Here is a 26,738-nt window from a genome sequence, read left to right as displayed (position 1 = left end):
ACAAGAAAAAAACCGCCAACTCGTGAATTGTGGATTTTTGGGCAATTTTGCGCGATTCGCAGATCGCGAAATTGCCAAAAATTCACAAATTCTGCGATTGGAACAAATTTTCCACCCATACTTAAACATGACTACAATGTCATGTGAGCAAGGCTCGGATGAGACGAAACGTTCGGGCGGCATTTAAGGAACAATAAATTGAATTGCACTACCTTGTGGTCCCTGTTCGTGGTTTGAGGAAGAATTCCTGCTAACTTGATGCGGTTATTTTTTAACCTACATTTCTCAAAAACTACTGATTGGATTACACCAGACCACAAATAGTACAATCCTTGAACCAAGATATAGCTCCCTGGTAAATTTGGTGTCATTCTGTTTAGCAGTTTTTTTTAAAATTCTTCTGTCTTTGGAAAATGCATAAGTATTTTGCATTTTGGGACCTCTCTTTCACCGGGCCCCTGCTTGATGGATCACCCCTAAACTTTCAATGCGTAAACTAGGAAAAAGAGCAACTTTTTTTAATCTTTTGTGAAGATTCGTCAAACGTGCCAAAGTCGTACACAAAACAAAAAAGGCGTTTCCTATGGAAACGCTGACCCAACTATAACTACCCTGTGCTGACTGTCACTAGGATATATATATATATATATATATATATATATATATATATATATATATATATAACTCAACAAACGCCAGAAGCATTGAAGACCCGCACAACAGGAGGTGATAACCTCACGGTTATATTCTTTAAAACGGCAACCAGCATCCTCATTACAGTGTAAAACTTCATCTTGCCTGACGATTTCGAGGCTGAAAGTCTCTTATTCATAGGCTGCTTGGTGATGCGCCGGAAGCTCTAATTGGTTAATTGATCCCTTTCTTTTTTCCACCCTCAGTGGGCCACGCTTGTTGCGTACTTCGTTGCATGTTGGGACATGCAGTTCAGGTATTAGAACGCAATGTTACCCACGAGGTTAACATCACCTGTTGTGTGCGTCTTCAATGCTTCGGGCGTTTGTTGAATAATATATATATATATATCTATATATATTATATATATATGATCTCTAATACTTTCTGGTGCTGGAAAATAGTAGAAAGCTGTTAAATATGTTGTTTTTCATAACTGTCCACACTTATTAAAGGACTTTTGGATGTATGTTCTATATTTTGCTGTACATGTAGTGACATGCATTATCTGTCGTAGAAGTTACAGAGGCTGTTCTTACCTGTTGCTCAACATGTAGTAGAGGTGACATCACTGTTGTCTGGAAATGTGGCAACTCTCCAACCTCAGATTTAAAATTCTATTTGCAATGTTAACCATATTGATAAAAATGTGCAGGTATTTACAGTTTTTAGGTCTCGCTGAGCCAGCGCATGCGTTGCTCTGCGAGACATTTAGTTTGTGGCATTTCAAAGTGCTACCACCAGCAGCTTTGCTTGGCCACCAGCTTGCGGCCACGTGCGCAGTCGCCATATGGCTTTCTGCATTCCACACATTGCTGGATAAAGGCTTTCCTTCCGATTGCTCCTCACCCATCACAGAGCACGCGGGGCTGCGTAATTTTTTCCCCCTCCCGCGATCACTTTCAATTCCCTCCCCCTCCCCGCAATCACTTTCGCGGCCGGCCGCTCACTTTCATTTTCTTCCGGCGCGGTCGCGTCACTTTTTCCCCTCCCCGCGATCACTTGCAATTCCCTCCCCGCAATGACTTTAGTGAATCTTCACTGCACCTTGTTATATATGATTTGTTACTTGAAAAACGAATAAAAACATTTAAACAAAAACGTGCCTTCATAGAGTGGTTTGGTGGCGTACTCACAGAACTCCACTACATACATATCCTCTGCAGCCTTTTTTACAACACTTGCACGTGGAGGACACAGCATTTCCAAAGGACTGCACGGTTACTACGCAGACCAGTGTCCTGATGGGTGATAACTTCAGCCAGTCGAGGCCTTCCATCCAGTAGCCCCCCTCTGCATTCCTGAATTTTTAATTGCAATACCAATTGTATGTGCGATGTAAAAGCCTCAGCATGCAAGGAGCAAATTGGCTAAAAAAAAACAGGATTGCTGAATGGGCCGCACAAAACCAAGGCAAGTTTGGCAGCTATAGAAAGAGGACTACATGTCCCATCATTCCTGCGCACATCTGTTGGCCAGCCTTCAGTCATAGAGAGCGGTCAAGGGGGACCTTTTGAGTTTGGTGTTTCGGTATCTAATTTCCCATCTGAACATGCTTTCAGGACCCTCGGTTCACATCCGCCCACGCGGTGTGAGAACCACTCCCAGCTTTTGGTCTGCCTCTTCTCACGTCCCGGAGCCCCACATTCCAGGGGCTGGCCTTGCATCCTGTTCGCAGCTCTCTTTCCTTGGTCCCAGCCGTTCGTGGTTGAATTTTTTTCCCCATTGGTTCCCTCGCTCTGCGCCTTATTTACACACACCACCACCCCTCCCCAGGTCGGAACAGTCAGTATTTTAAGTTGTCTGGAGCAGCAAAGCTGCTGGATTTGTGGTGGGAACCATTCCTTCAAACACCGAGTCCTAGTCTACCATAAACAAGGAAAACCCTCAATATTAATGTTTTGTGTGTCACATAAATTAATCACTGGTATATCTAGTTCTGCGGTTTGAAGTAACCAAAAGGAGATACACAGCACTCATAATAAAATAAACAAGCATTGGCATAGCCAATAGGTCTCTCTTTTGGGACCTTAAAAGTATTTAGTTATGTAGCACAATATCCTTGGTGCAATAACATCAATTGTTGCATGGCTAAAAACTTATAAGATCCCAAAGGCGAGACCTATTGGCTATGCCAATGCTTGTTTATCACAGTCCTCCGGGAGAAAACCAGGACCTGTATATAGTGACTAAAAGTGCTTTGTCATACCATCCTGTCTCATCCAATGCCATGTCAGATAAATTATATAAAACTAAAATGGACAATTCAGTACTATTTTTTCAAATCCATTAACTTTACTAGTGTTACTACTCCAGCGCATGCAATTGCTCCATTTAGCATTGCCACTGTAAATATTCTTTCGGAGTAGGAAAGCTACCCTTGTATTTATCTTTAATTCAGTGCATGTTGTTATTCTCAAAAAGCATGTTATCAAATCCTGAATACAAAACAATGCTCATGGACAAATTAGTTTTTAGTTGTAAAAGTTAGCTGTCGTTTTTAAAGTGGTTAACATGATCGTTGGGCAGTGGCCAGCTGACAATGTAGCCGTTGCTCACAGAGAAATTCATACCCTCCCAAAAAAGGCATGCGGGTACCCCTCCTCTAAAAGGTGTGTTAAATCTGCAGACCAATGCTGATATTCATTAGGAAAAGATATGTGCCTCTCAAAAAGTGAGTTGGGTAAATGATTTTTAGCCTTTGAAGATGCACCATGTTTTGTCTACTTTTGGGGTACACATGATGGCTATGTTTTATCTGTATGATTTTTAGAAATTCAACTTCATCAGTTCCTTGTGTGTATTTTGAGGTGTTTCTACTAACTGATTTGGTTGTATTGGACATTGTGCTGGTACTTCTATGCTGTAACACAGGACTGGTAATTGGAAAGTGACTAATGTGGTTAAATCTTATTTGCTTGTAGTTGACTTCCATTTGTGGTTTTCCCAGCAGTTGATATGTTTCCAGCACGATCTTCAGTAATGTTGCCTGACTTTATTAGTCTGTTATTTTTGTTTGAGGTGCAGTGGCGACTGGTGAAGATCCAACGAGTGTTGCCATTGCCAGTATCCAGTCTGCAACCACTTTCTCAGACCCTAACATCAAGTATGTCTTCAGAACTGAGAATGGCGGGGCACAGGTAAGATTATTGGGGGTTAACTCTCCATTTCCCCATCTCCTGTGGTGCTGGCATCCTCCAGTGATGGAGGTGATCCCTCTTAGCAGTCTACTAGAGATGCATTTGCAGTCCTACTCGCTTTACTTCACCATCCCGAACACTTACCCCTTTTAGTTTTTGATCAATATTCACAAAATTGAAACTTAATTAACAATTTATTCAGATTCACCATTTGGTTGTTCCATAGATGCAATGCTTTTAGCCCCGTTGTAGTATTTTAGTTTGATTTTTAAATAGCCTCCCTTTTCATGCAGTCCATATGTAGTGTCATCTCATCTTTTCACCACTGGATAGACATTACGCACCACTTTACAGTAATGAGAATCTTGATTCAGCCAGAGTTTCTGAGACCGCAGCATATCACTAAACTATTAACGTCTTTGCTTATTCACATTTTATCTGCTTCACTTATTGACAATCTTGTTGTTCATGCTGTAAACAAACATCTTTTTTCATGTTCTACAAAGAGAAAAGAGTAATGTTCCATTGGCATATCATTGAGCATCCTAATATAAGTAGTACCCAAAGCAGGTATTTGTGTTGTGTTATATTAATCCTATAGTAGTTTATTTTGTTGTCATCAGGCTAAGGGTCATTTGACATTACTTTCTTCGAAGACTTGTGGTCCAGGTGAAATTATGTCACTTCCTGTGAATTCATTTAGATCAAAGGGTGTGTGATGTCACTTCTGTCAGTGAAATCTGGTGATAAAATATCCTTCTGAAAGAGCTTTTTCCGAAGGAAAATAACGTTCTTTTGGGCAAGTGTGTCAATACTTGTATATCAGTCCTTAATTCTCTCCATCTGAAACCTCATTGTCGACCGATGTACATCATAGTTTGAGTGTGCCCACAAGTTTCAGTTACCCTATAAAACTGAACAACTCATCTGTATGAACCAAGAAGTGGGAGACAAAGATTGAAATCTTACAGGTTGTCAGAAAAATAATCATTTTAGGTCCTACTGATCCTTTCTTGGCTCACATTCATCGCCTTATAAATGTAAAAAAAATACTGTTCTGACCAATTCTCTTGTATTATGTACGATGTTGTGATGCACCTTTAATGTAAAGCCTATACTGTATTTGTGCTTTTTAGGTGATGTATCGTGTAATACAGGTAGCTGATGGCCAGCTGGATGGACAGACTGAGGGCACGAATGCCATCAGTGGGTTCCCTGGTGCACAGGCCATGACACAGGTATGTCAAGTAATTAATTAATACAATCTTCTGAACTGTGCGCTTATTTCAGAGAAATGCAAACCTGATTTTAAGGCAGGAGCCTAATCTTAGAAGTGCTGCTTATGATACTGGACCTAGCCTCTGCATTCTGTTTTGGACAAATCTTTTGTAATTGATGGCTATTTTTAAAGCCACCCTACCTAGGGTTACTTGGGTTGAATCACCACATTTCCTTTTTTTTTTTCTTTTTTTTTTCTTTTCAATTTTGGAAGATCTGCGATCAGTACATCAAAAATACAGGTTCGCCTGCTTTTTATTTGATTAACAAAAGGAATTTTACATTTAAAATTGCTCAGTACAGAGGCTTCACTCCTAGTACATGATTTTTTGAGAATGGCAAGTTTTCTTTTCCCTGTGACAGTGATCCTTTGAACTGTAGGAGTCTCTGCAGTCTTTTAGGATGTGGAGCCTGCTGTTCTAGTTTGACTTTTAAAATCACACCAGTCAAGAGGTAAAAGTGCAGAATGGTGGCCATATGCTTACCTGAGAATTAAAAATTTTCAAAGTAGATTATCCTTTGCATATCATTTTAATAGGACAGTATAGGTGTTCCAGGCATGCAGGTGCCTTTCGAAAACTTTCGCAACCCTTTTATTTATACTGAAAAACACAGAAAATGGGATACTTGTTGCCATAAAAAAAGATACTGTTGACTTTCAATTATTATAATCTGAAGGCCTAGTTTAAACACGCAAGAATGACTGAAGACAAAACGTAAAAATTAAAAGGATAGATAGAAAAAAATCCCTGGCAAAGTTAACAATTTTGCCACGGGCCCTGGTACTGAAGAGCACTTCTTTTTATATACCCTTGTGATCAGGCAGAATGCTGTTACTTAACGTGTAAAAAGGCAAGTGGCTGAAGTTGACGGACCCATTGCCACAAGCTGTAGGTTACGTTAGACAGAAGCAACATCTGATTGACAATTGAACAGACAATAGGATAAAGAGGGTTGACCCGAGACCCCCAGGTATGAATGTATTTTTTAATTTATATTTTTTTGTCATTAGATGAAACTGTCAAGACTGCCAGAGGCCTGAAATAGAAAGGAATGTAATTTTTTAGCTGATTTGTCCTCACCCGGACAATAATTGTTACTTAACACTCATGGATTTAATAACTTCAAGTCATTCAGATTTCAAGGCTGTTAGTTGATTTTCTTGTGCTGTCGCGGTTTGTAGCAAAACTCACAGCAAAACTTTCTTTTTCTAACTCTGCATAGTGGAGTGCATTCTAAAACTTAATCCGAATCAGTTACAAATACCTTGTACTTATGTAGTGGTTTACGGATACCGCTTCTATTTTTCAAAGGGTTAAAAGGATTACCTTGAATACACTGAGTTGTTTAGTGCCTCTGCTGCCATAAATTACCTAGAAAAAGGGGATGTCAAGTAGAAAAACCTTGCGAATGACAGCTGTGAAGATCTTTAGAGCTTGTTTATTACCGTCAAGATTTCCTGGGTTTGTGGTTTCCAATCTGTAAATGATGGGGCACTTTTTGACCTTGAAGAAGCTGGCAACTAGAGGTGTCCATGTTTGGTAATAAGGAGGAGCTGTAGTAAAGGTACAGATGTGTTAGTGTTCATCGGAAGCAGATTGTACTGGATTTTAAAAGTGGGGACTTTAAAACTAGAGAAAAGGGTAAACAAGTGTTTAATGGAGATGTGAGGCACATAAATCCAAGAATGCGATTGGTGAAACGATCTCAGAGGCCGTGAGTAGACTGTTGGTTGGGAGCAACTGAGAATAAGATCAAGAATGTTCCAAGTGAAGGATCCGAATCGGTACATGTGTTGGCAAGAGTGTAATCGGATACGCTCTGAAAAGAAATGTATTAGCTTATGAGTTTTTAAGTTTACAAGGAGGAACATGAGTGGGAAGACGGGTATAGTTTGCCTAACATTAGTTTCAGGATTGTAAAATAATAAATCACAAGGGCTGGTAGCAGAAGATAACCACGTTATGTCTTTTGAATGATGTAGTGCTTGTAATTGCTAAAGATGTTATCAAGAGTGCTATGAGTTAAAGAGGGTTGCTGATGTGTTTGTCAAGAGATTTGTTTAGCAGATGGCTGACGTTGTTTAAAAAAAAAGTGTAGTTTGTAGAATGAAAGGCTTGCACGTCTGATCCAAGATGTCTAGCTAGTCCTGTTATTACAAGAGAGTGAAGAGGATTTTGTGATTTCAAAAAGGCCTGAACGTAGTTTTATTAAAGAAAGACAGGCATTCCACAGCTATAGTTTGTGTTTGATTGGTTGTGTAATTTTCAAAACCTTAGTCGCTGCAGTGAGATGAAGTTTCTCGATGGCAATTTGATAGGGTAACCATGGTCTCAGGGAATGAATGGGTCTTTTTTGGTGGTCATTTGAGCATTTCAGAATCAGTAACATTGCACCTGAACATGTCACTTTTCTATTACTCCAGGCTGTTGCCCAGGGAGCCTTTTCTGCTGATGATGGAGTTGAATCTGAAAACCCCGGCCAAGAGACCCACTACACATATTTCCCCAGTACTGCAGTGGCAGACACTAGCACCTCTCTAGGACCTGGGGCAACCTCTACCACGATAGTCACAACACAGAATACTGATGCCTTGCTGGCGCAAGGCACAGCCGCAGGCCCAGGTAAGCCATTCAACGGTATCAAAGATCTACTATTTGGAAAATGGTTCACTGCAATTCCCACATCTGTAATTTGTTGTTTAAAAAAAAAATGTTTTTATTAAAATGCTGGTAGTTGCTCATTAACCACAGGTTTAGTGTGATTTTATGGAGTAGTTTGCATTGCATTGCCGCGTAAAACAATCTCAGTTGCTTAAAGATTTGCGGATAGCTACAGTAGGGTACGGCCTATATTGTGGTCTCTTATAAGATGCCAATGCGTATTTGAGCAGGGCACTACTTTTGTTAGTGTAACAAGCTTCTTCCACCAAGGCTACAACTCTCTAACCTCTTCCACAGCGTACCTTCATCAGTTCATTGATGCCTTCTCACATTCCAAGAGTACCCTCAATTGTGCATGGTCCTGAATAGAAACTTGTCTCTGCTTTCAGTTGTCATTTTAAATTTTTCTGCTGAAAAGCAACAGTGAATAGAATATTAATCGTATCAGCTCTTGAATTGGTGGAGTATCACCAACTCTTTGAAATTTAGGTGTACAAATGTTGCTTTTGCCTCACATCACATACCAACGGCACATAGTATCACACGCACACACATTCCCCAGAGAGGTGACCAAAACATACAAACTAAGCACAGGATAGACTCATCTCCCACAGCGATACACATACAAACATATTGGAAAAAAACAAGCCAACTTCCTGCTGACTTGAATGGGAGATCGCAAGACCCACCCACTCTAAATATTCCATTTGAAAGGAAACTCTTCACTCCTTCCACACCACACTTCATTTTTTTAGTGCCGGGGCATGTCAACGGGCATTCCTCAGTGAGCACATCTCTGTGGGCAAACCCACAATCTGCACCAAACCGTTATGAAACACAAGTAATTGGTAAGTTCACTGTATACAAAAAATGTGTACGTTGTATGGTAAGAGTTTTATATAGCGCGAACAAGACCCTTTCGGGTGACAGAGTGCTTTACATAATAAACAAAATTATGTTATTCAACAAACGATACGCTATGTACCAAAAAAGTGGAGTAGGTAATGCGGCAAAGGTTACATAGGCAAGTAATAAAGTCAATCAACATTTTTTATTAGTCTAAAAACCCATAAAAGATATTACATCATAGATAAAATGTATCAATAAAACTGAACAAAGATAAAACCATGCAGTATAAAAACCATAGAAAAATATTGACGATATAAACTTCAATAAAATATCATAGTTAGTTAAAATAGACAGCTGTCCTTTGATCTTTTCCTAAGTCTAAGAACTTGAGGTACAAAGCTTATTACAACAAAGCAACAATGCTCGTAATGCAAAGTCTTTGTGAGATCTAAAGCTAAGGTTGCCTAAAAATCGTAATAAATATTGTTGTCTGGGGTAATTTACAAAAAAACATGAAATGTGCCAATGATTTCTTAGATATGGTGTCACCGGGACAAGGGTGCAAGGATTGAAACCATGTGCCCTGATTGGGGGTAAGCTACGAAAAAGTGCAGGGTGCAGAGTCCAAAACGAGTTCGATTAAATCTGTGTTTATTTGTGACCCATGTAAAATAACGTTCCATCCCTGCCTCCTGCTTTAAGTCAAGCTAGCACTGCACAGTCCTCAGTCGTTGATTTTTGTCGGATCTGTCTTGATTTTTATATTGTGTAAAAAGGGTCAACATCCTAGCCCTTCAGAACTATGTCTTATGGTTACAAGATGCATACTAATTGACATAATTAATAATCTGTTCTATTTTGATTATTTTGGCCGAACAACTGGGCGCTAAAATAATAGCCTATGCAGACGATACACAGCTGCTGTTCACCTGGCCTGGTGCAGACTTGGACACTGCTATGATCCAGACCTGTCTTTCTTCTGTTTTTAATTGGTTTGCTTCCGCCCAGTTGAAATGCAATGAAGACAAGACTGAAATCCTTCTCTATGGGCAGTTTCCACCACACTTTAGAGAATCGCTATGGCCTCCTGGCTTCCCCCTGGTTTGGGGAAGACTTAAAATTTGAGGCCCATATTAAGGAACTCACTTGTGGTTGTTTCGGCACTCTCAAGGCTCTTCAAAACAATTTTCCTCTTCTTCCCAAAACAGCGAGAGAAACGGTGGCTAGAGCACTTATTCTCTCGCGCCTTGATTATGCTAATGCTTTACTGAGTAGCTCTCCGGCTTATTTTATCAATCGTCTCCAGATAATTCAAAACGCGACTGCCAGGCTCCTGTTTAACATCTCCAGGCGAACTAGCGTCCGGCACCATTTGTACAGCCTGCACTGGCTTCCAGTTGCGCAACTAATTATCTTTAAGACACTCACCTTTGCCCACAGAGCCATCTACGATCAGGACCCTCTTTATCTGAGGAAACGTTTTTCCTTCTATCTTCCCAATCGGCCCTTGTGCTCCGCCACCCAACATCGGCTGGCGATTCCACGCTTTCAGTGCGCCCGTTTAGGAGGCCAGTCCATTGCTGTCTAAGCTGCCACTGCCTGGAACTCTCTTCCTTTGGCCCTCCGTTCCAACCCGAATTACGCACTTTCAAGACAGCACTTAAGGCCTATCTGTTTAAATTGGCGTTCTAAGCTCTCCTCTTCTTTAAATTCTGGCCTCTAGTATCTTTTCTCCGCGCCAGGATACTCCAGTAGTAATTGAGTGCGCTATAAAACTCCATATAACATAACATATAACAAATTTTGTATTCTATATCAAAACATCTTTTGTGTAATTTTGCATTACATTGTTTTTGAGAATGATTAGGAATGTATGAGTGAGAGTATGGTTGATTAACTTTTTTTGCAGTTTGAATATCATTCTATATCATTATCCATTGATTAAATATATATTTCTAATTTTTTATTGTAACAACCAGTTTTGTTTTTTGTGCCCCTTTTGATTGTATATTCACTTGCCTTAGATTTATTGTAAACCAAAAATGGTTTTCACCATGGACTTAAATGCATTATCAATTTTATTAGGTGAATACAAATGATTAAATAGACCTATATCAGTGAGACCCCTATTAACATGGGCAAGCCAAGGAATTAAAAAGGCTTCATCTTGCCTCAGATAAAACTGGAGAAGCCAGTATGTTTTGAATGCCAGATCATAAGCCGAACTTGAAGGGGTGCAAACTGGATAGGCCCTCTGAAATCGGTAATCCAGCCTCCAGGTGGACAATGAGGCAGGGCGCTTTTTTAGGAGTAGCGAGCAGCCTATGTAAGAATTTATTCTCAATTTTCTGGAGGCTGGCCGGAGAAATATACCCCAACACACCTGCTCCATAGCACTCTAGGGAAAAGCATTTGCTTTTATATAGAGTTAACTCCTTTATTGGCTTTTGTCCTAGTTTTTTTATAAAATCTAAAAATAGCGTCAACAGCCTCAGCAAATTTGCTAGCCCTCTGTTTTAATAGAGCAACACAGCCCAGTTTATCCCAAAAAGTTATACCTAGGTAATTACAACTCTGGAATTTTGTAATGAAGATACTATTGATGTAAAAAGAGTGGGAGGAAGAGTTTTTTTGGGCTGCAGGTCATATGTGATTTTTGTTTTTGAAATATCTTTTTATTGAAAAATAACATGACCTTGGCATTTCAATAGTGGATTGCGATGTTTCTTCCACATGACAAGTACATATATTGAACCCGGGCATATGTGAATGACTGTTCTGATGGATACATCTGCCTGTGGATTCCTCACCTTATGAATATCCCCTGCGCCAGCATTCCGTGGAAATTTTTCGTAGCTCTCTGCGCCGACGAGGTTGTCTCAGCGTCCTGGCCCGTTACGCGGCTCCGCATGACGTCCCCGGAGCCATAAGAAGACCACGTCGGCGTGATGACGTCAGTTCCCTTTTTTCCACGCTATTGACGCTAACGTTTTTTTTCTGGGACTTCGTTGGATACTTTGTGTTTTTTATTGTATCTCTTCCTTTCTTTGTAGCGATGTGTGCTCCAAGGAAGTCAGGGTTTAAACCTTGCATAGAATGCGGTAAACATATGTCGATTACGGACCTGCATGAGGATTGCCTTTGGTGTTTGTCTTCGGATCATGACATGAGGGATACGCTTCGTGCAGGAAGATGAATCCGAAGGCATTAAAGGAGCGTGAGGCCAAACTCTACATGTCCAAAGCTAGAAAAGAAAAAAGAGTTGGGAAAGGTCGAAATCTGGTTCTTCGATGTCGAACGACTCCAAGAAGAAACACAAGAAGAAGAGGAGACATGCTTCTTGATGTCTGTCTTCGAAGTCCGTGGTGTCGAGGTCGTCTTCTCCTCGACGTCGAGAAAAGGACTTTGTTTCTCGCTCATCTTCAGTATCACCTCATGTGACTCCAGCTCATTCTCCTTCTTGTAAGGGAACTCCAGAACGGGCTAAGACGCCGAGATTCTCACCTTCGAATCCGGCTGATGATAATGAGGCTCCGCCTGTGGTTCCAGCGGCTCCGACTCCTGAGGTACCTCGATTGGATCCAGGATCGGCCTCTTATCCTCAGTTTCCGACGCCGGCCTCTGATTCCTCGCATTTTCTAAAAGAGATGTATGGTGTTTTCACCAGGGCCTCGTACCCCTCTGGAGCACCTTATAATTTGGGTGGGCCTCATCAGTATCCTCAGGCCCCCTTTATACCGTTCATGCCAGCGACGTCGTTCTGGTCTTTTCTGGCTCCGAGGATGTCAATGCCGTATGGACAGTCTCCGGCTCCATCCCGTGAAGCTTCTCGAATTCGATCTGCTCCATTTATGGATCCACCTGTGACTCCGGCGCCGCCAACGCCGCTTGTGGATCCTCCGACGCCGCGTTTGGCGCCGCCGACACCGCAACCGAAGTTGCACTCGAGGAGAGAGGCGCAGAGATTGTTGGAAGAAGAGCGGTATTGAGATGAAGAGTTGGAGGAAGGAGAGGTTTATGACACGGAGGATGTGTTTGAAGACTTGTGTGAAGCAAGCGGGCTTGACACTTCTCCTGACTGTGATTTTCTTTTGCAAAAGGGTTCTCCCTCGAAGGATGTTGCTCCGTATCATTCAGTTATCAAGAAGGCTGCTAAACTTTTGGACTTGCAGCTTCCTGTGGCGGAGTATAAGCCTAATCTCCTCACTGTAGTGCTTCATTCTCCTTCTTCAGTGGTTGAACCACTCTTGTCATTTAATGATGTTCTAACTGAGCCAATTCTTTAGGTGTGGCACAATCCTTCTTCGGCTTCTGCAGTTTCGAGGTCAGTCTCGAGACCTGCTCCTGGTTATCCGGTTTTTAGGTCGAAGCACGACCTGCATTCAATGCGTAAGCATCGATTGCAGTCTGCTTCGACAACTAATGTCACCCGTTTTTGGGAATGTGGACAGGAGAGGGTGCACGAGCGCAGATTTGCTCAGTTTTCACCTCGTGAGCGCGGACGGCGCCGTGCCCCTCTCGTGCCTCACTCCCGTGCGCAAACACACTCCACACTCAAGCATGCGCACATACACACTGCATACACACACGCAGACCCACGCGCACACACCCACACCCCCCACTCCCCCCACTCACCGGGCTTTTACGTCGCGTCACGGGATGTTCTGGGAGTTGGGAGGACCTTCCTCGCTTGCACTGTTATGCCTTGCCTGCTCTCTCCCGGGAACCCCAGCAGTCCCGGAATCCCTGCTTTCTTCTGGGCAACGGTTGCAGCCGGGGCCTCAGGGTTCTGCGCCGCCTCCATCTTTCACTTGAAGAGCTCCAGGAAGCTTCCGTCATTGGCAAAGATGTTTACCCCAGGACCACCGGCGGACCCTTCTTCTTATGCCTTGGGAGCTCCGCGCCCCTTCTCGGTGGCTTACCACGTTCCTCCTCGTCTGGGTGGACTCCTCCGTCTTGGCTCTCATCGTCGTCGAACCTCTGCTCCCCCCCCCATCACTATGCTCGGTACTGCTCCCAGGCTCGGGGCTGCTCTCTCCACCAGAGCTGCTACTGTCCCCCGGGCTAGGCTCGCCACTGGGGTCTTTTCTTTCTTTGATGTCTGGCGAGATTTAGACTCCTCGAGTGAACTCTCGGTTTCCTCCGGTCCACAGAACCTTCTGGAATCTTCCCACCGACTCCGCTTTGCCGCCATCTTGGCACTGGACTCCTAGAAGTCCGAGAAGGGAGGGGCGGGATTCGGAAGAGAAGAGCGTGGGGGCTGACGGGAGTTGTGGACGCAGAAGCTTTGTGGCTGCCATCTTGAAACTGGCAGTTATGCGGGAGAGTATACACGTAGGTACTAAGCAGCGTCGAACATCTTAAAACTGTGCCTATTTTCTTACAACGTTATAAGGAACAAGGAGTGTTCGGGTATGAGATTGGACCAAATAGATGTTTAGTAGAGGCACGCTACAGGGAGCTGCTATAAGACAACTTGGTCACTCAACATCAGTCAAGTTATGGGTAGATTGATGTGTCCAAACTAAGGAGTACTTCACTCCGATATTTTAGCCAGGAAAATGTGTAAAAACCAGAACGATAGGCAAATGAGGGCGAGGCGCCGCGAGCGCGCGCATACCTGACCGCTTGCGAGAAGCCACACGGTAGGTAATGACCCAGCTGCTCGCGGTGCTTCACGGGTGACGGGAGCACAATTAAGTGAAATGTGGCGCAAAGAAAACCCTAAAACGTGTTCTGCTAAAACCATTTAGGTCATTTCAGTCAGGCCTTTCCGTTTTTTTTTTACAAATTGTGTTTCACCTTCATCTGTCAAAAGGTTTCTTAACTTTTTCATAACTGAAATCAAACTCCCTCGAACTCTGATGACATGTGCCTTTTTTTTTTTTTTTTTTAAGTTTGATTTTTATTGAAGATTAAATAAGAAAAGGAGGAGGGTAGAAAAGAAGAAACAGTAAGAAGGGTATGTCAATAATTACAATGGAGGGAAAATACATTAGCTAATTACAATAAAATCTCAAATAAGGCAGGTAAATGAGCATGAAAATATCAATAGCAAAAAAAGGGTACGAACATCAAATACACTTTATGATAATATTGGGATTACAGATAACAAAAGGAAAGGGAAATTCATGGTGGTTTACGGACCTCAACAGCCTCAGGGTCCATGAAGGAGCTTGTCGGGGCATTGGAGGATAGGTAATTTACCAAAGGAAGCCATATAAGATCTCGCTTAATTGCCAGTGAAATGGGGGAAACAAAATTAGTATCTAATCTGTGATGAAAACACACAGCGTTCCACCAAGAACGATAGGACACGTTTGCAGCTTGTTTCCAGTTAGATGTGATAGAATGCAGGGCGACCGCTATTATTAAGAGGTCAAGGAGTTGGTAGTGATTGGAGGCCTGAGGAAGGTCAGGTGAGACAGAGCCAAGAAAAATAAGGGCAGGGGAGAAGGGAACCTGAAAATGAAAAATCTTTTGGATTTGGGCCCACACAGAGTGCCAGAACCTGGAAATATGCGGACAATCAAAGAGCATGTGTTTTAAATCTGCTGAGGGATAAGGGCAAGACCAACAGGTAGAGGGTGTCTCTGGTGAAAAAGGGGAAAGGGAGAGAGGAGTGAATAAAATTCTATTATAAATAAAGTATAAAGTTTGGGTATTATTAGCAGCTCTAGAGGTACCATGAAGTTTGGACCAGATTTTCTCCCAGAGAAGAACCGACCATTGTTGAGATAGATCGGATTCCCAAGCAAGCTCAATTTTAGATTTCTCTCGAGTAGCCGTGTAGTGAAAAGAATTATAAAGGGAAGAAGCTGAGGAGGTAGAATCAATTAAGGAGGAAGTGGTTTTGAGCTCTAAAGGGATATTGTTGGAAAGTGGCAATGACTGAAGATAAGAGGTAAGAACAGGGAGAAGTGAATCGTATTGTGAACGGGTACTGGAGGGTAATGAGAAAGAAGATTTAAGATTAGAGAAGGATAAGGGGATATTATGAGACAGTAATTGAGAGATCCAACACAATCCTCGAGAATGCCAGACCTTCCAATAAATAGTACGATTACGAATTTTAAGATGAGGATTAAACCAGATAGGTTGTTCATGAAGAGAGGCGTGGGAGGGATATGAAGAAGATAAAAAGGGAAGAAGAAGAGCACGACAATGAGATATAATAGGAGATTGAAGGCGAGCAGGAAAGGACTTGAAGGATAAAAGTTCTCGGAAGTTGAAAGGAAAAATGAAGGAAGATTCCAAGGGTAACCATATGGGAGGATAAAAGGGAATATCATTCGAAAGCCAACGGATGGTCTGTTTCAGAACAAAAGCTTGGTGATATTCTCTAAAGTCGGGAAAACGAATACCGGACTGAGCTTTATCTTTCCGCAAAGAAGCAATGGCTATCCTAGAGCGCTTGCCCTGCCACAAAAATTTTAAAAGCAGAGAGTCAATTTTTTTTGAAATAAGAAACCGGAATATGAATTGGAAGCATAGATAGGGTATAAAGAAGAAGAGGAGAAAGCATCATCTTTATGGAGTTAAGGCGACCCCACCATGATAGAAAGAGCGGGTAAAATTCAATTTAAGAGTGTCGGATAGATGTGGCGCGAATAAAACACCCAGATATTTGATTTTAGATGGTTGCCAGGAAAAACCTGAGTGAGCCTTTTCTGATGTCTTATCTATCATACGTGTAAGTCCTATGCGCCTTGAAGAGTATGGATAGTAAGATGCTTCTGAGTTGGGAGCATTTATGCGAATCTTTTTAAATCGATTTTATTTTATTTTTTTAGAAAATATGCTTGGCCGCCGGTGGCTTGTAGGAGCATCCAGGCGCGGTATAGGATGTGGCGGTGCCCCGCTGCGTTGTTCATTAAGTTCACAGTCTGCCGCCTGCTTTTCCCTCGCAGGCTGTGCGCCGTATCAACAGCCCGCAGTTATTTTACTCAAAGACTGTGGGGAAATATCTACAAATGCATTGTCGTTCCATTAAACGCCTCGGATCTCGAGGTGTCAGCAGCCGCCACGTTAAGAAAACAGTTTGCTGTTTATTTGGGATCAAACACTGTATTTTTTTTTTTGCTACGTTGTTTTGGAGGCTTTACTGGAACTTTGCTAACCAGAACTATTAAAAGGAACTGCGCCACAGGATAAATACATAATTTATTAAATAGTATTCCAAAAGCCGATGGGGATTAAGTTTTCATGAACGATTTATGACATATTTATGATGTTAATAGTCTTGGCAGACCCTCTCCCCCCTTCCTCCCCAAAGTCTGACATACTGCTGCCATATTTGTACAGATGGGACGCCGTCTACGGAAATTCCAGTTGAGCAGTAACAAATGGTTTATGAAGACCCAACAGCTGGCATATGCGTATTTAACATCTACACCCTCACACACCCTCACCCTACCTCACACACATTCACTCACCCTCACACACCCCCTCACACCCTCACTCACACTCACACCCCCTCACCCTCACACACCCTCACCCCCTCTACCTCACAGCCCCTCGCCCACCCTCACACACCTACACCCTCACCCTCATACCCTCACACAGCCTCACCATCACCCTCACACACCCTCCCTCACCCCCCACACCCTCACCCACCCTAACTCACCCTCACACCCACCCTCACCTCATCACCATCACACTCACACATCCTCACTCACCCTCATACCCCCTCACCTTCACAGCCCTCTCACCCTCACACACCCTCACCCACCCTCACCCTCACACACCCTCACCAGCATAGCATAACAAAACATAGCATAGCATAACAAAACATAGCATAGCATAACAAAACACAGCATAGCAGAACAAAAAAGCATAGGATAGCAAAACATAGCATAACAAAACAAAGCATAGGATAGAAAAACAAAACCTAGCACAACAAAACAAGACATAGCATAGCAAAACACAACAAAGCATGGCATAGCATAACAAGACACAACAAAATATATCATAACAAAACAACAAAGCATAGCAAAACAAAACATAGCATAGCATAACAAAACACAACAAAACATAAGATAAAACAGCATAACAAAACAGCATTGCATTACAAAACATAGCATAGCATAACAAAACACAACATAGCATAGCATAACAAAACAAAGCTTAGCATAACAAAACATAGCATAGCATATAAGAACAAAGCATAACAAAACATAGCAAAACAGAGCATAGCATAATAAAACACAACAAAACATTGCATAGCATAAAAAAATAGCATAGCATAACAAAGCATAGCAAAACAAAACATAGCATTACAAAAAATAGCAAAACAACAAAGCATAGTATAACAAAACATAGCATACATAACAAAACATAGCATAGCAAAACAACATAACATAGCATAACAAAACACAACAAAACATAGCATAGTATAACAAAACACAACATAGCATAACAAAACAAAACAAAGCTTAGCATAGCATAACAAAACATAGCGTAACAAAGCATAGCATAACAAAGCATAGCATAACAAAGCATAGCATAACAAAGCATAGCATAACAAAGCATAGCAAAACAGAGCATAGCAAAACAGAGCATAGCAAAACAGAGCATAGCATAATAAAACACAACAAAACATTGTATAACAAAACAGCATAGCATAACAAAGCATAGCATAGCAAAACACAACAAAACATATCATAACAAAACACAAAAAATATCATAGCATAACAAAACAAAGCATAGGATAGCAAAACTAAACATAGCATAGCATAAAAAACAAAGCATAGGACAGCAAAACAAACCATAGCATAACAAAACATAGCATAACAAAACTTAGCATAACAAAACACAACACATAGCATAACAAAACATAGCAAAACACAACAAAACATAGCATAGCTTAACAAAAAATAGCATAACAAAACATATAATAGCACAGCAAAACATAGCATACCAAACACAACAAAACATAGCATAGCAAAACAAGGCATAGCATAATAGAACACAACAAAACATAGCATTGTATAACAAAGCATAGCATAGCATAACAAAACAAAGTATAGCATAACAAAACAAAGTATAGCATAACAAATCAAAGCATAGGATAGCAAAGCATAGCATAACAAAACATAGGATAGCAAAACATAGCATAGCATACAGCATCACTCAGGTCCACCACAGCATCACTCAGGGGCACTACAGCATCACTCAAGGGCACTACAGCATCACTCAAGGGCACCACAACATCACTATGCGCTACCACAGCATCACTGGACGCCACAGCATCACTCGTTCGCATCACAACATCACTCAGCGCCACCACAGCATCAATCTGTGTAACCATTCAATAACAACTGGTTCAAATATGTTCTCTCAATGTCTCAAGCTTTATTACAAATGTAACAAAAGTATGTTAATATTTCACTTCTGTTCTTGGATTTTCGTCACAATAAAATACACTGAACATAATCTTCACAAAAGTTATTTACAAAAGTTTAAGCTATTGCCATTATAAATCGCAATAACTTTTATTTAAGTATTAATTATTTAAAAAAATTAAAAACCATTGTTATTTGTAATATCAATACATGTAAGTCACGTAAATACAACACATATTGCATTACAAATGCTATAGGTGTCACATTTGCAAAAGCTATAACTATTGGCATTGTAAATGACAAAGCTATTAATTTAGCTATTTTCAACATAAAAAGAAATCAAAAATGTGTAATTTACAATACCAATAGCTCAAACTTTCCTAATGCGAGACCTATTGCATTGCAAATGCTTGTTCTTTCTTCTCACCCCCCTCCTGAAAGTCTGGTGGTGCAGGCTTCTTGCTACAAGCAGTCATCAGGTGCATTTTCGCAGGCTCCATCGGACAGGGATTCTTAAAGGTTGGAGCAGTCTGCAAAAAAGTTTTTTTTCATCGACCAGTATAGCTTTAAAGTCTACCACCGCCACTTGTCTCTTGGGCAGGTACATTCATGCTTTAATGGACTCTGCGAAACCGCTTCTCCCTAAGTTATCTGTGGAGGAAAAGGGGAATCTAAATGAGGTGCTGGTGGATGCTCAAGCTGCCGCTCGCCAGGTTATCCAGTCTGGTCTGGATACAGGGGATTCTGTTGCCAGAGTCATGGGCTCGTCTATTGCTACAAGGAGGCATGCTTAGTTGAAATCTTCGGGGTTTTCTCCTGATCTGTAGGCTGCTCTCGTTGACTTTCCATTTGATGGCGGCAAGCTTTTTGGAGAAAAGGGGAACTCTGCTTTGCAGAGATTTGAAGACAGTAAGGCTACCGCAAGATCTTTGGGTCTGCAGACTCAGTCAAGAGACTTTGGATTTAAAAGATACCTTGGCATTAGGATGTCTTCCTTTCGTGGGTCCAGACAGCCTCAGCAACAGCAGCAAAACCCTTTGTATAAGAGCTACAGAGGTAAAGGCAGAGGTCGCCTTCATGGAGCCGGACGTTATCCCTCTTCCTCCTCTACCTCCACTAAATACCCCCCCACCCCCACCCCAGTAAGGCAGGAAAGCAGCCCTAGACCTCCCATCATTGATCATGTGGGTCCTGTGGGAGGCCGGCTTACCCATTTTCTACAGGACTGGAAATTAATAACTTCGGACCTTTGGGTTCTTGTAGATCTTGTAGAAAATGGGTACGCTCTTCCCTTTACGGAATTTCTCCCTCCTTACCCTCCTTGTCAGGGGTTTTGCACAAAGGATCATTTGCTTCTCCTTCAGAAGGAGGTTCTTACCCTGTTACTGAAAGGTGCGATAGAGGTGGTTCCAGAGCAGGAAAGGGGTCAGGGGTGTTACTTCCGGTATTTCCTGATCCCCAAGAAGGATGGCTAGTTACGTCCTATCCTGGATCTCCAAATCTTGAATCTGTTTCTCAAGCAGGAGAGATTCAAGATGCTCACCCTAGCACAGGTTCTTCAGGTGTTGCAACAAGAGGACTGGATGGTGTCCATCGATTTGCAGGATGCGTATTTCCACATCCCAATCCTGAAGTCGCACAGGAAGTATCTCCGTTTTACGGTTGGGTCGCAACAGAACTCTTCACCGTATATAAGGAATTATCCTCTCTGGCCTGCCTGGAAGAAAGAGCAGCTACCTCGGTGCAATCTTGCAATCAGATAGCTGACTACTTTCATAAAAAGGTACAGGATATATATGCCGCCTTCTCCAACACAGCCAGGGCCGGTTCCAGCGACCAAACCCTGCTGGATGAGGGACCTTCAGCCACAGATAAGCTATGTGCTTTTCTGACCCCTGATATTGCTGAACTAAAAAAGGTGGCTGGAAGTATAAAATCAGGCTCTCCTAGAGATCCGGCACCCGCCAAAATTCTGAGAAGCAATATGGAGACACTAGCGCCGTATGTCAGGCATCTCCTGACACTGTCATTTGACTCTGGCACGGTTCCAACGACATGGAAACAGGCTGTGGTACTTCCACTTAAGAAGAAACCACAGATTAACATCGCTCAAATGAGCAATTTACGGCCTATCTCACTTCTCCCTTACATCGCCAAAATAGTGGAAAAATTGGCGAACCACCAACTTACGGCTCACATTGAAACCCAACAACTCTATCACCCCACCCAGGCTGGCTTCCGCACTCGCCATTCCACGGAGTCGGCTCTCCTCTACTCCACGGAGATGCTCAGGAAGCATGCGGATGAGGGTCAAACTGCGGCACTGATTCTTTTAGATCTCAGTGCCGCGTTTGACACTGTGGCCCATCACACTCTGCTACAGCGCTTGAGAGAGGGAGGAGTTGCTGGCAAAGCGTGGCATTGGCTGAAGTCCTTTCTCCTTGGTCGCAGCTTTTGTGTGGAGCAGGGGCCCCATAGGTCCAGAGCTATCGCCCTGAGCCAAGGAGTTCCCCAAGGCTCGAGCCTAAGTCCCACTTTATTCAACCTCTATGTTGCCCCAGTGGCATCTATTGCGGAGAAACATGGGGTTGTTGTGGTGACTTACGCGGATGATACTCAGCTGGTTGTAGCTCTTTCTCAGCCAGCTGAGCAGGCAGCCAGTCCATTTACATCCTGCCTGCAAGACCTGGCTAATTGGATGTCAAACAATTGTCTCAGATTAAATGGAGACAAGACGGAGGTGCTTATCATAGGCAAGTCTCCGTCTGTTTGGACATCCACATGGTGGCCCCAGACCCTGGGCCCCTTACCTCAACCTAAAGAACAGGTCAAGAATTTGGGTATTTGGATGGACTCAAAACTATCTTTTGAGCATCACACTAGACGTGTAGCTGGTACTTGCTTTGGCATTCTCCGTTGTCTGAGAAACACACTCGACCTGCTCCCAGTGTCAGCAAGAAGGGCCCTGGTCAATGCCCTGGTGACTTCCAGGCTGGACTACGGGAATGCCTTATATCTGGGAGCTAACGTGAGATGTATTCAACGTCTGCAAGGTATCCAAAATGCTGCTGCACGCCTAGTGTTATCACTGCCAAAAAGATCTTCCACCAAAAAGGCATTGGGGACGCTCCACTGGCTTCCAATTAAAGAGCGTGTCCAGTTTAAAACCCTGTGTATAGGCCATCGGATCGCTCATGGTAAGGGCCCGAGTTTCCTGAGGAACTTGCTCACATTGTATAAACCAACTAGGCCCCTCCGGTCGGAGGGCATTGGGCTAATGTGTATCCCGAAGACCTGCAGGGCCAGGATAGGCGGCAGATCCTTCCGCCTTCTGGCAGCACGGAGTTGGAACACTCTTCCTCTCAGACTCCGGATGGAGCCGTCCGAAAAAGTTTTCCGCAAGGAACTTAAGACACATCTGTTCCCCAAATATTGAACTGCTCCTTCCTGGCTGTATTAGGGATCTTTCGGGCCACTATTAGCGTGGGGACACACTGACTAGTGTAACAAGGCGCTTTATAGTCTCACCTGGTGCCCTCTCAGCGCAAACTGTTTATAGGGGCAGTACTGGATCCCACTGTGCGACGGGCATTCCCTCCTCCGCAAAGGATTCTCGTAATTCAGGAAATGATTCCCTTGTTTTACAATGGAGCGGTAGTTCCAGTTCTGAAGGTCCTTCGCCTGCTCGGTCTGTTCGCTTCCTGCATTCTGCTGGTCAACCATGCACGCTGGCACGTGAGGGCTCTCCACTTGTGTCTTTGCAAGCAGTGGTATCAGCACAATGGAGATCTCAGGGAGTCTGTGAGGATCTCCAGAGAAGCTGCAGCGGATCTGTCTTGGTGGAGGGTGGAGGGCAATCTGTCTCGAGGGAAGCCCTTCCATCTTCCTCCATCGGTGGCCACAGTGATAACGGGATGCCTCTACCCTAGGGTGGAGCTCACATCTTGGGGATCTGGAGATCAAGGGTCTTTGTTCTTCAGAGGAAAGGTTATTTCACATCAACATTCTGGAATTGCGGGCAATACGTTTGGCACTCAAGGCCTTTTTCCCCCTTTCCTCGGTTCAAGTCCTGACGGACAAAATTGACAACACTGCTGCGATGTTCTATGTCAACAAGCAGGGAGGAGTAGGGTCGTACCATCTCTGCAGAGAGGCATTGCGACTCTGGTCCTGGATCATCTGATTTGCTTGATGTCAAATCTGTCCGGGGTGCTGAACGTGCGTACGGACAGTCTCAGTAGACAGTTCTCCGCCGACCACGAGGGGAGGTTTCATCCAGAGGTAGTTCGGCACATCTTCCAGATGTGGGGAACTCCTCGGATGGACCGGTTTGCCACTCTCAAGAACGCGCACTGCCCGTCATTCTGCAGTCTCCAGTTTCCTAGGCAGGAATCGTTGGGGGACGCGTTTCAGTTGAGTTGGAGCTCACAACTCCTTTACGCGTTTCCTTCCATACCCTTGATTCCTTGGGTTCGGAGGAAGATTTGCCAAGACCGGGCCCAAGTCATATTGATTGCCCCGGATTGGCCAAGAAGGGTGTGGTACACAGATCTACTTCACCTCTCATCGCACCCTCTGCTCCGTCCCCCTCTCAAGGCAGACTTCCTCTCTCAGATGGAGGGGCAGGTTCTACTCAACTGTCCCGGCCTGAAACCGTAGTGCATGTCATAAAAAAAGGTACTTGCAAGTGCTCAGCTCTCCAAGGCCTCTAAAAGGACTCAGCCTAGTGTTTTTGACAACAAGTCCAAGTTGGAGATGGGCCGATAACCTGAAAGGAGGCTTCTGTTTCTCTCTTTAAATATGGGGACAATCATAGACTGCTCCCAGGATTGGGGGCTAGCTCCTTCAACTGCAGCACGAAAGACATCAGTTAAAAGAGGTGTCCAAAATGCTTGGTTTGTCTATACATATCGAAGAGCACCCCATCCGGCCTGGTGCCTTCCCTGCGGATGACTCTAAAATAACCCTTGCTATGGCCTCGACTTCTATGGAGTTACTAAATGCTAGAGTTTCTGCCTCTGTGGGGGTCAATTCACTCTGGAAAGACTTGTTGCTGACCTTCCTGGAAAAAAATCTGTGAAAAATGACCCACCTAGTATACCGGGAGGATTCGATATTCAATTTTTTGTTTATAATGATCTGCAGAATATGACCTATTTATAACAGCCCAAAATGCTCTAGAATCTGTCAGGGTGGCAGCAGGCTGGAGATTTTCCCATACCTGAGTTCTTATATCCTGTTTTATAATCGACAAAATAATTGTATATGAAGGTCTACATTTTCTTATTTCTTGACTGTTGCAGGGGTGTCTTAAGTGACTCCTTTAACTGATTTAGTGCGAGTGTGCAAGCAGAGTTGAACCATTTGTATGGACATGGATCCCAGATTCCAGACTTATTGAATCATGTATGTATTGACTTAAATGAGGAGACACAAGAATAGAGTCAAAATATTAAGAAGAGCAGAAACAGCACATATAGTGAAACGAAAAAAGGCAGAGTCCGATAGGTGTCGGGCGGTATGTGGAAGGTTGAGCAACGGACAGATAGGTGGAGCCTCACACAGGCATGTAAGCATCGCACTTGATAAGAGGGAGGTATGGCCTCAATGTGAGAGACATCTGTTGGCTCGTAGAAGTTTTACTTTTCTGAAGAAAAAGGAGGAGTGTTTGCACCTGATCTTTGGAGGAGAGCTACAAATTTTAGGGGCCATTCCAGAAAATTGTCGATTGTAGGTTTTGTTTCTGTTACATTTTTGTGGCTTGAGTAGTAGGGAACTTGTGCTTCTGGAAGTTCTATTTCCGCCTGATTGAGTCAGTTTTTGGCACAGGCAAGAAGGGGTGTTATGATGCAGTGCTTTATGGTACAGCAAGAGGGGGTCCCTGAACAAAGTGTGTTTAAGCACAAGGAAAAAATATTTGCAAAGAAATATACATAACAAATAGATCACTTGAAACAAGAGAGAAATAACACTGTTATTTATTCACAATGTCCTTGAATGTACTTATTTTCTCACATAGATCACATAATATTAAAAAACGTTTGTGCCCCGAGGAGGACGTGAGGGAAAAGCAAAGCAAAAAGTGCAGAAATATGTGCAAAGAGTCAAGGAAGGATTGAGGGATAAACAAGTGTATTAATCATAAATTCCAAATTCGTATTAGCATAATACACTGGCTTCATAATAGAGATGGAGAGAACAATACATGTTCTTTGAATTTCTTAACATTTCAACAAAACCATGCTTTCAGCGCCTACGTGGTTATTCGTACGAATGAGCGCATCTGGTGTAGGGGTAACAATTGTCGACGTTTCGACCCCGTAAATAAACTAGGTATCTGTAGACCTTAGGCAGGGGTCTTCATCAGGACTGGGGTGGTGTGGTGGGGTGGGGTTACCATGGACATGTAGTAATAAGTATGGGCCAGCCGGCTCCAAAGCAGCGAGAGCGGAAAGGATGTAGATTTAGCGTGAATCAAAATCCAACTTGTGTCCTGGGGAATAATCAATCTTCTTTAGATTCACCAAGCCGCCGTAAAGGTCAGCGCAGGAAAGCCGCCATGAAGGTCAGCCGGATTACTTGCAGCTCGGTCAAAAATCGGCCACAGACTACCACGCGGTAAAATCCTCACGATAGGAGGAAAAAATAATTTGATTATTCCCCAGGATACAAGTTGGATTTTGATTCACGCTAAATCCACATCATTACATTTCCATGGTAACCCCGCTCCACCACACCACCCCAGTCCTGATGAAGTACGTTCAAGGACATTGTGAATAAATAACAGTGCTCTTTCTCTCTTGTTTCAAGTAATCTATTTGTTATGTTTATTTCTTTGCAAATATTTTTTCCTTGTGCTTAAACACACTTTGTTCTGGGACCCCCTCTTGCTGTACCAGATTTAACCCAGGTCCGAGAGACTTATATGGGTATACCCCTCTTTCTGTAACGCAGTGCTTTATGGATCATACAGGCAATTTTGAGATGGATCGTAGCCTCAGACTGTAACCATTTCAGAGAACAGATGATCTCTTTTCTTTTTTTCAGCCAGTGATGATCCTGGTTGTCACGTTCAGCATAGCCTTCAGGGGTGCGAGTTAGCTTTTTAGTAGGCCTATAAGAGTGGCACCCATAGTCTAATTTGGATATCACAAGTGCTTGAACTACTGTTTTGAGATCTGCAGTGTGAAGGAAAGGTTTTAGTTTCCTTAAGGCAAGTAGTTGATGGTTACCTCTCTGGTGGCACTGATGCGCTTTTTCATGGAGATGGTATTTTGAGGATACAGTTCAAGGCAGTAAGATGTGTAAGACCGTTTTTAATATTAGGGGAAAATCTATCTGGGTGGTGAGATCAATAGCAATTCTGTTTTGAGGGCATTGAGTTTTGGGTGGTTACAAGTTAACCAATGTTGCCTTTTTGTCAAGGAGTTATTAAGGGTACTGATGTCCCTGGGAAAGGTTAATTTCATGTAGAGGTGAGTATCATTTGCATACATGTGATACGAGATGTGAGAGAAATTGAGGATTTCGGTCAAGAACTCCTTGTGTAGGATGAACACAAAATACATGCACCACATAATATATGTCAAGTAGTTTTAATGGATTGCTAAAATGTCTTCCACTTGAAGGTGGGGTTGGAGGATGGTATTTAATTGCTAAAAGACCATGTGACTAAAGCCGCAATAATGCAGCTTTTATTGTCGGCTATACAGGCAGTTGTGCTGGCAGTGTTCCTCATAACACTTGTCTTGCTCTTGAATGCTTGAAGATTA

At 42.9% G+C, this 26,738-nt stretch overlaps 1 protein-coding gene across 8 annotated transcripts in view; it reads left to right on the top strand.

Annotated features, from left to right (window-relative positions):
- USF1 (upstream transcription factor 1) overlaps nucleotides 1-26,738 on the top strand; it is a 222,363-nt gene that overhangs the window by 111,257 nt on the left and 84,368 nt on the right. For 6 of the 8 annotated variants that reach the window (XM_078670052.1, XM_078670056.1, XM_078670059.1 and 3 more), the window contains 3 exons: nucleotides 3,721-3,833; nucleotides 4,970-5,071; nucleotides 7,537-7,735. In XM_078670052.1, the coding sequence (XP_078526178.1) occupies nucleotides 3,721-3,833; nucleotides 4,970-5,071; nucleotides 7,537-7,735 (414 nt within the window). Of the gene's footprint in view, nucleotides 1-3,714; nucleotides 3,834-4,969; nucleotides 5,072-7,536; nucleotides 7,736-26,738 lie in introns of all 8 variants that reach the window. The other 2 variants (XM_078670054.1, XM_078670051.1) reach the window with 1 other exon arrangement.

This window comes from Lissotriton helveticus, chromosome 12 (assembly GCF_964261635.1).
Source record: "Lissotriton helveticus chromosome 12, aLisHel1.1, whole genome shotgun sequence".
Lineage (NCBI taxonomy): Eukaryota > Metazoa > Chordata > Amphibia > Caudata > Salamandridae > Lissotriton > Lissotriton helveticus.
This window is presented reverse-complemented; position numbering and strand designations above follow the sequence as displayed.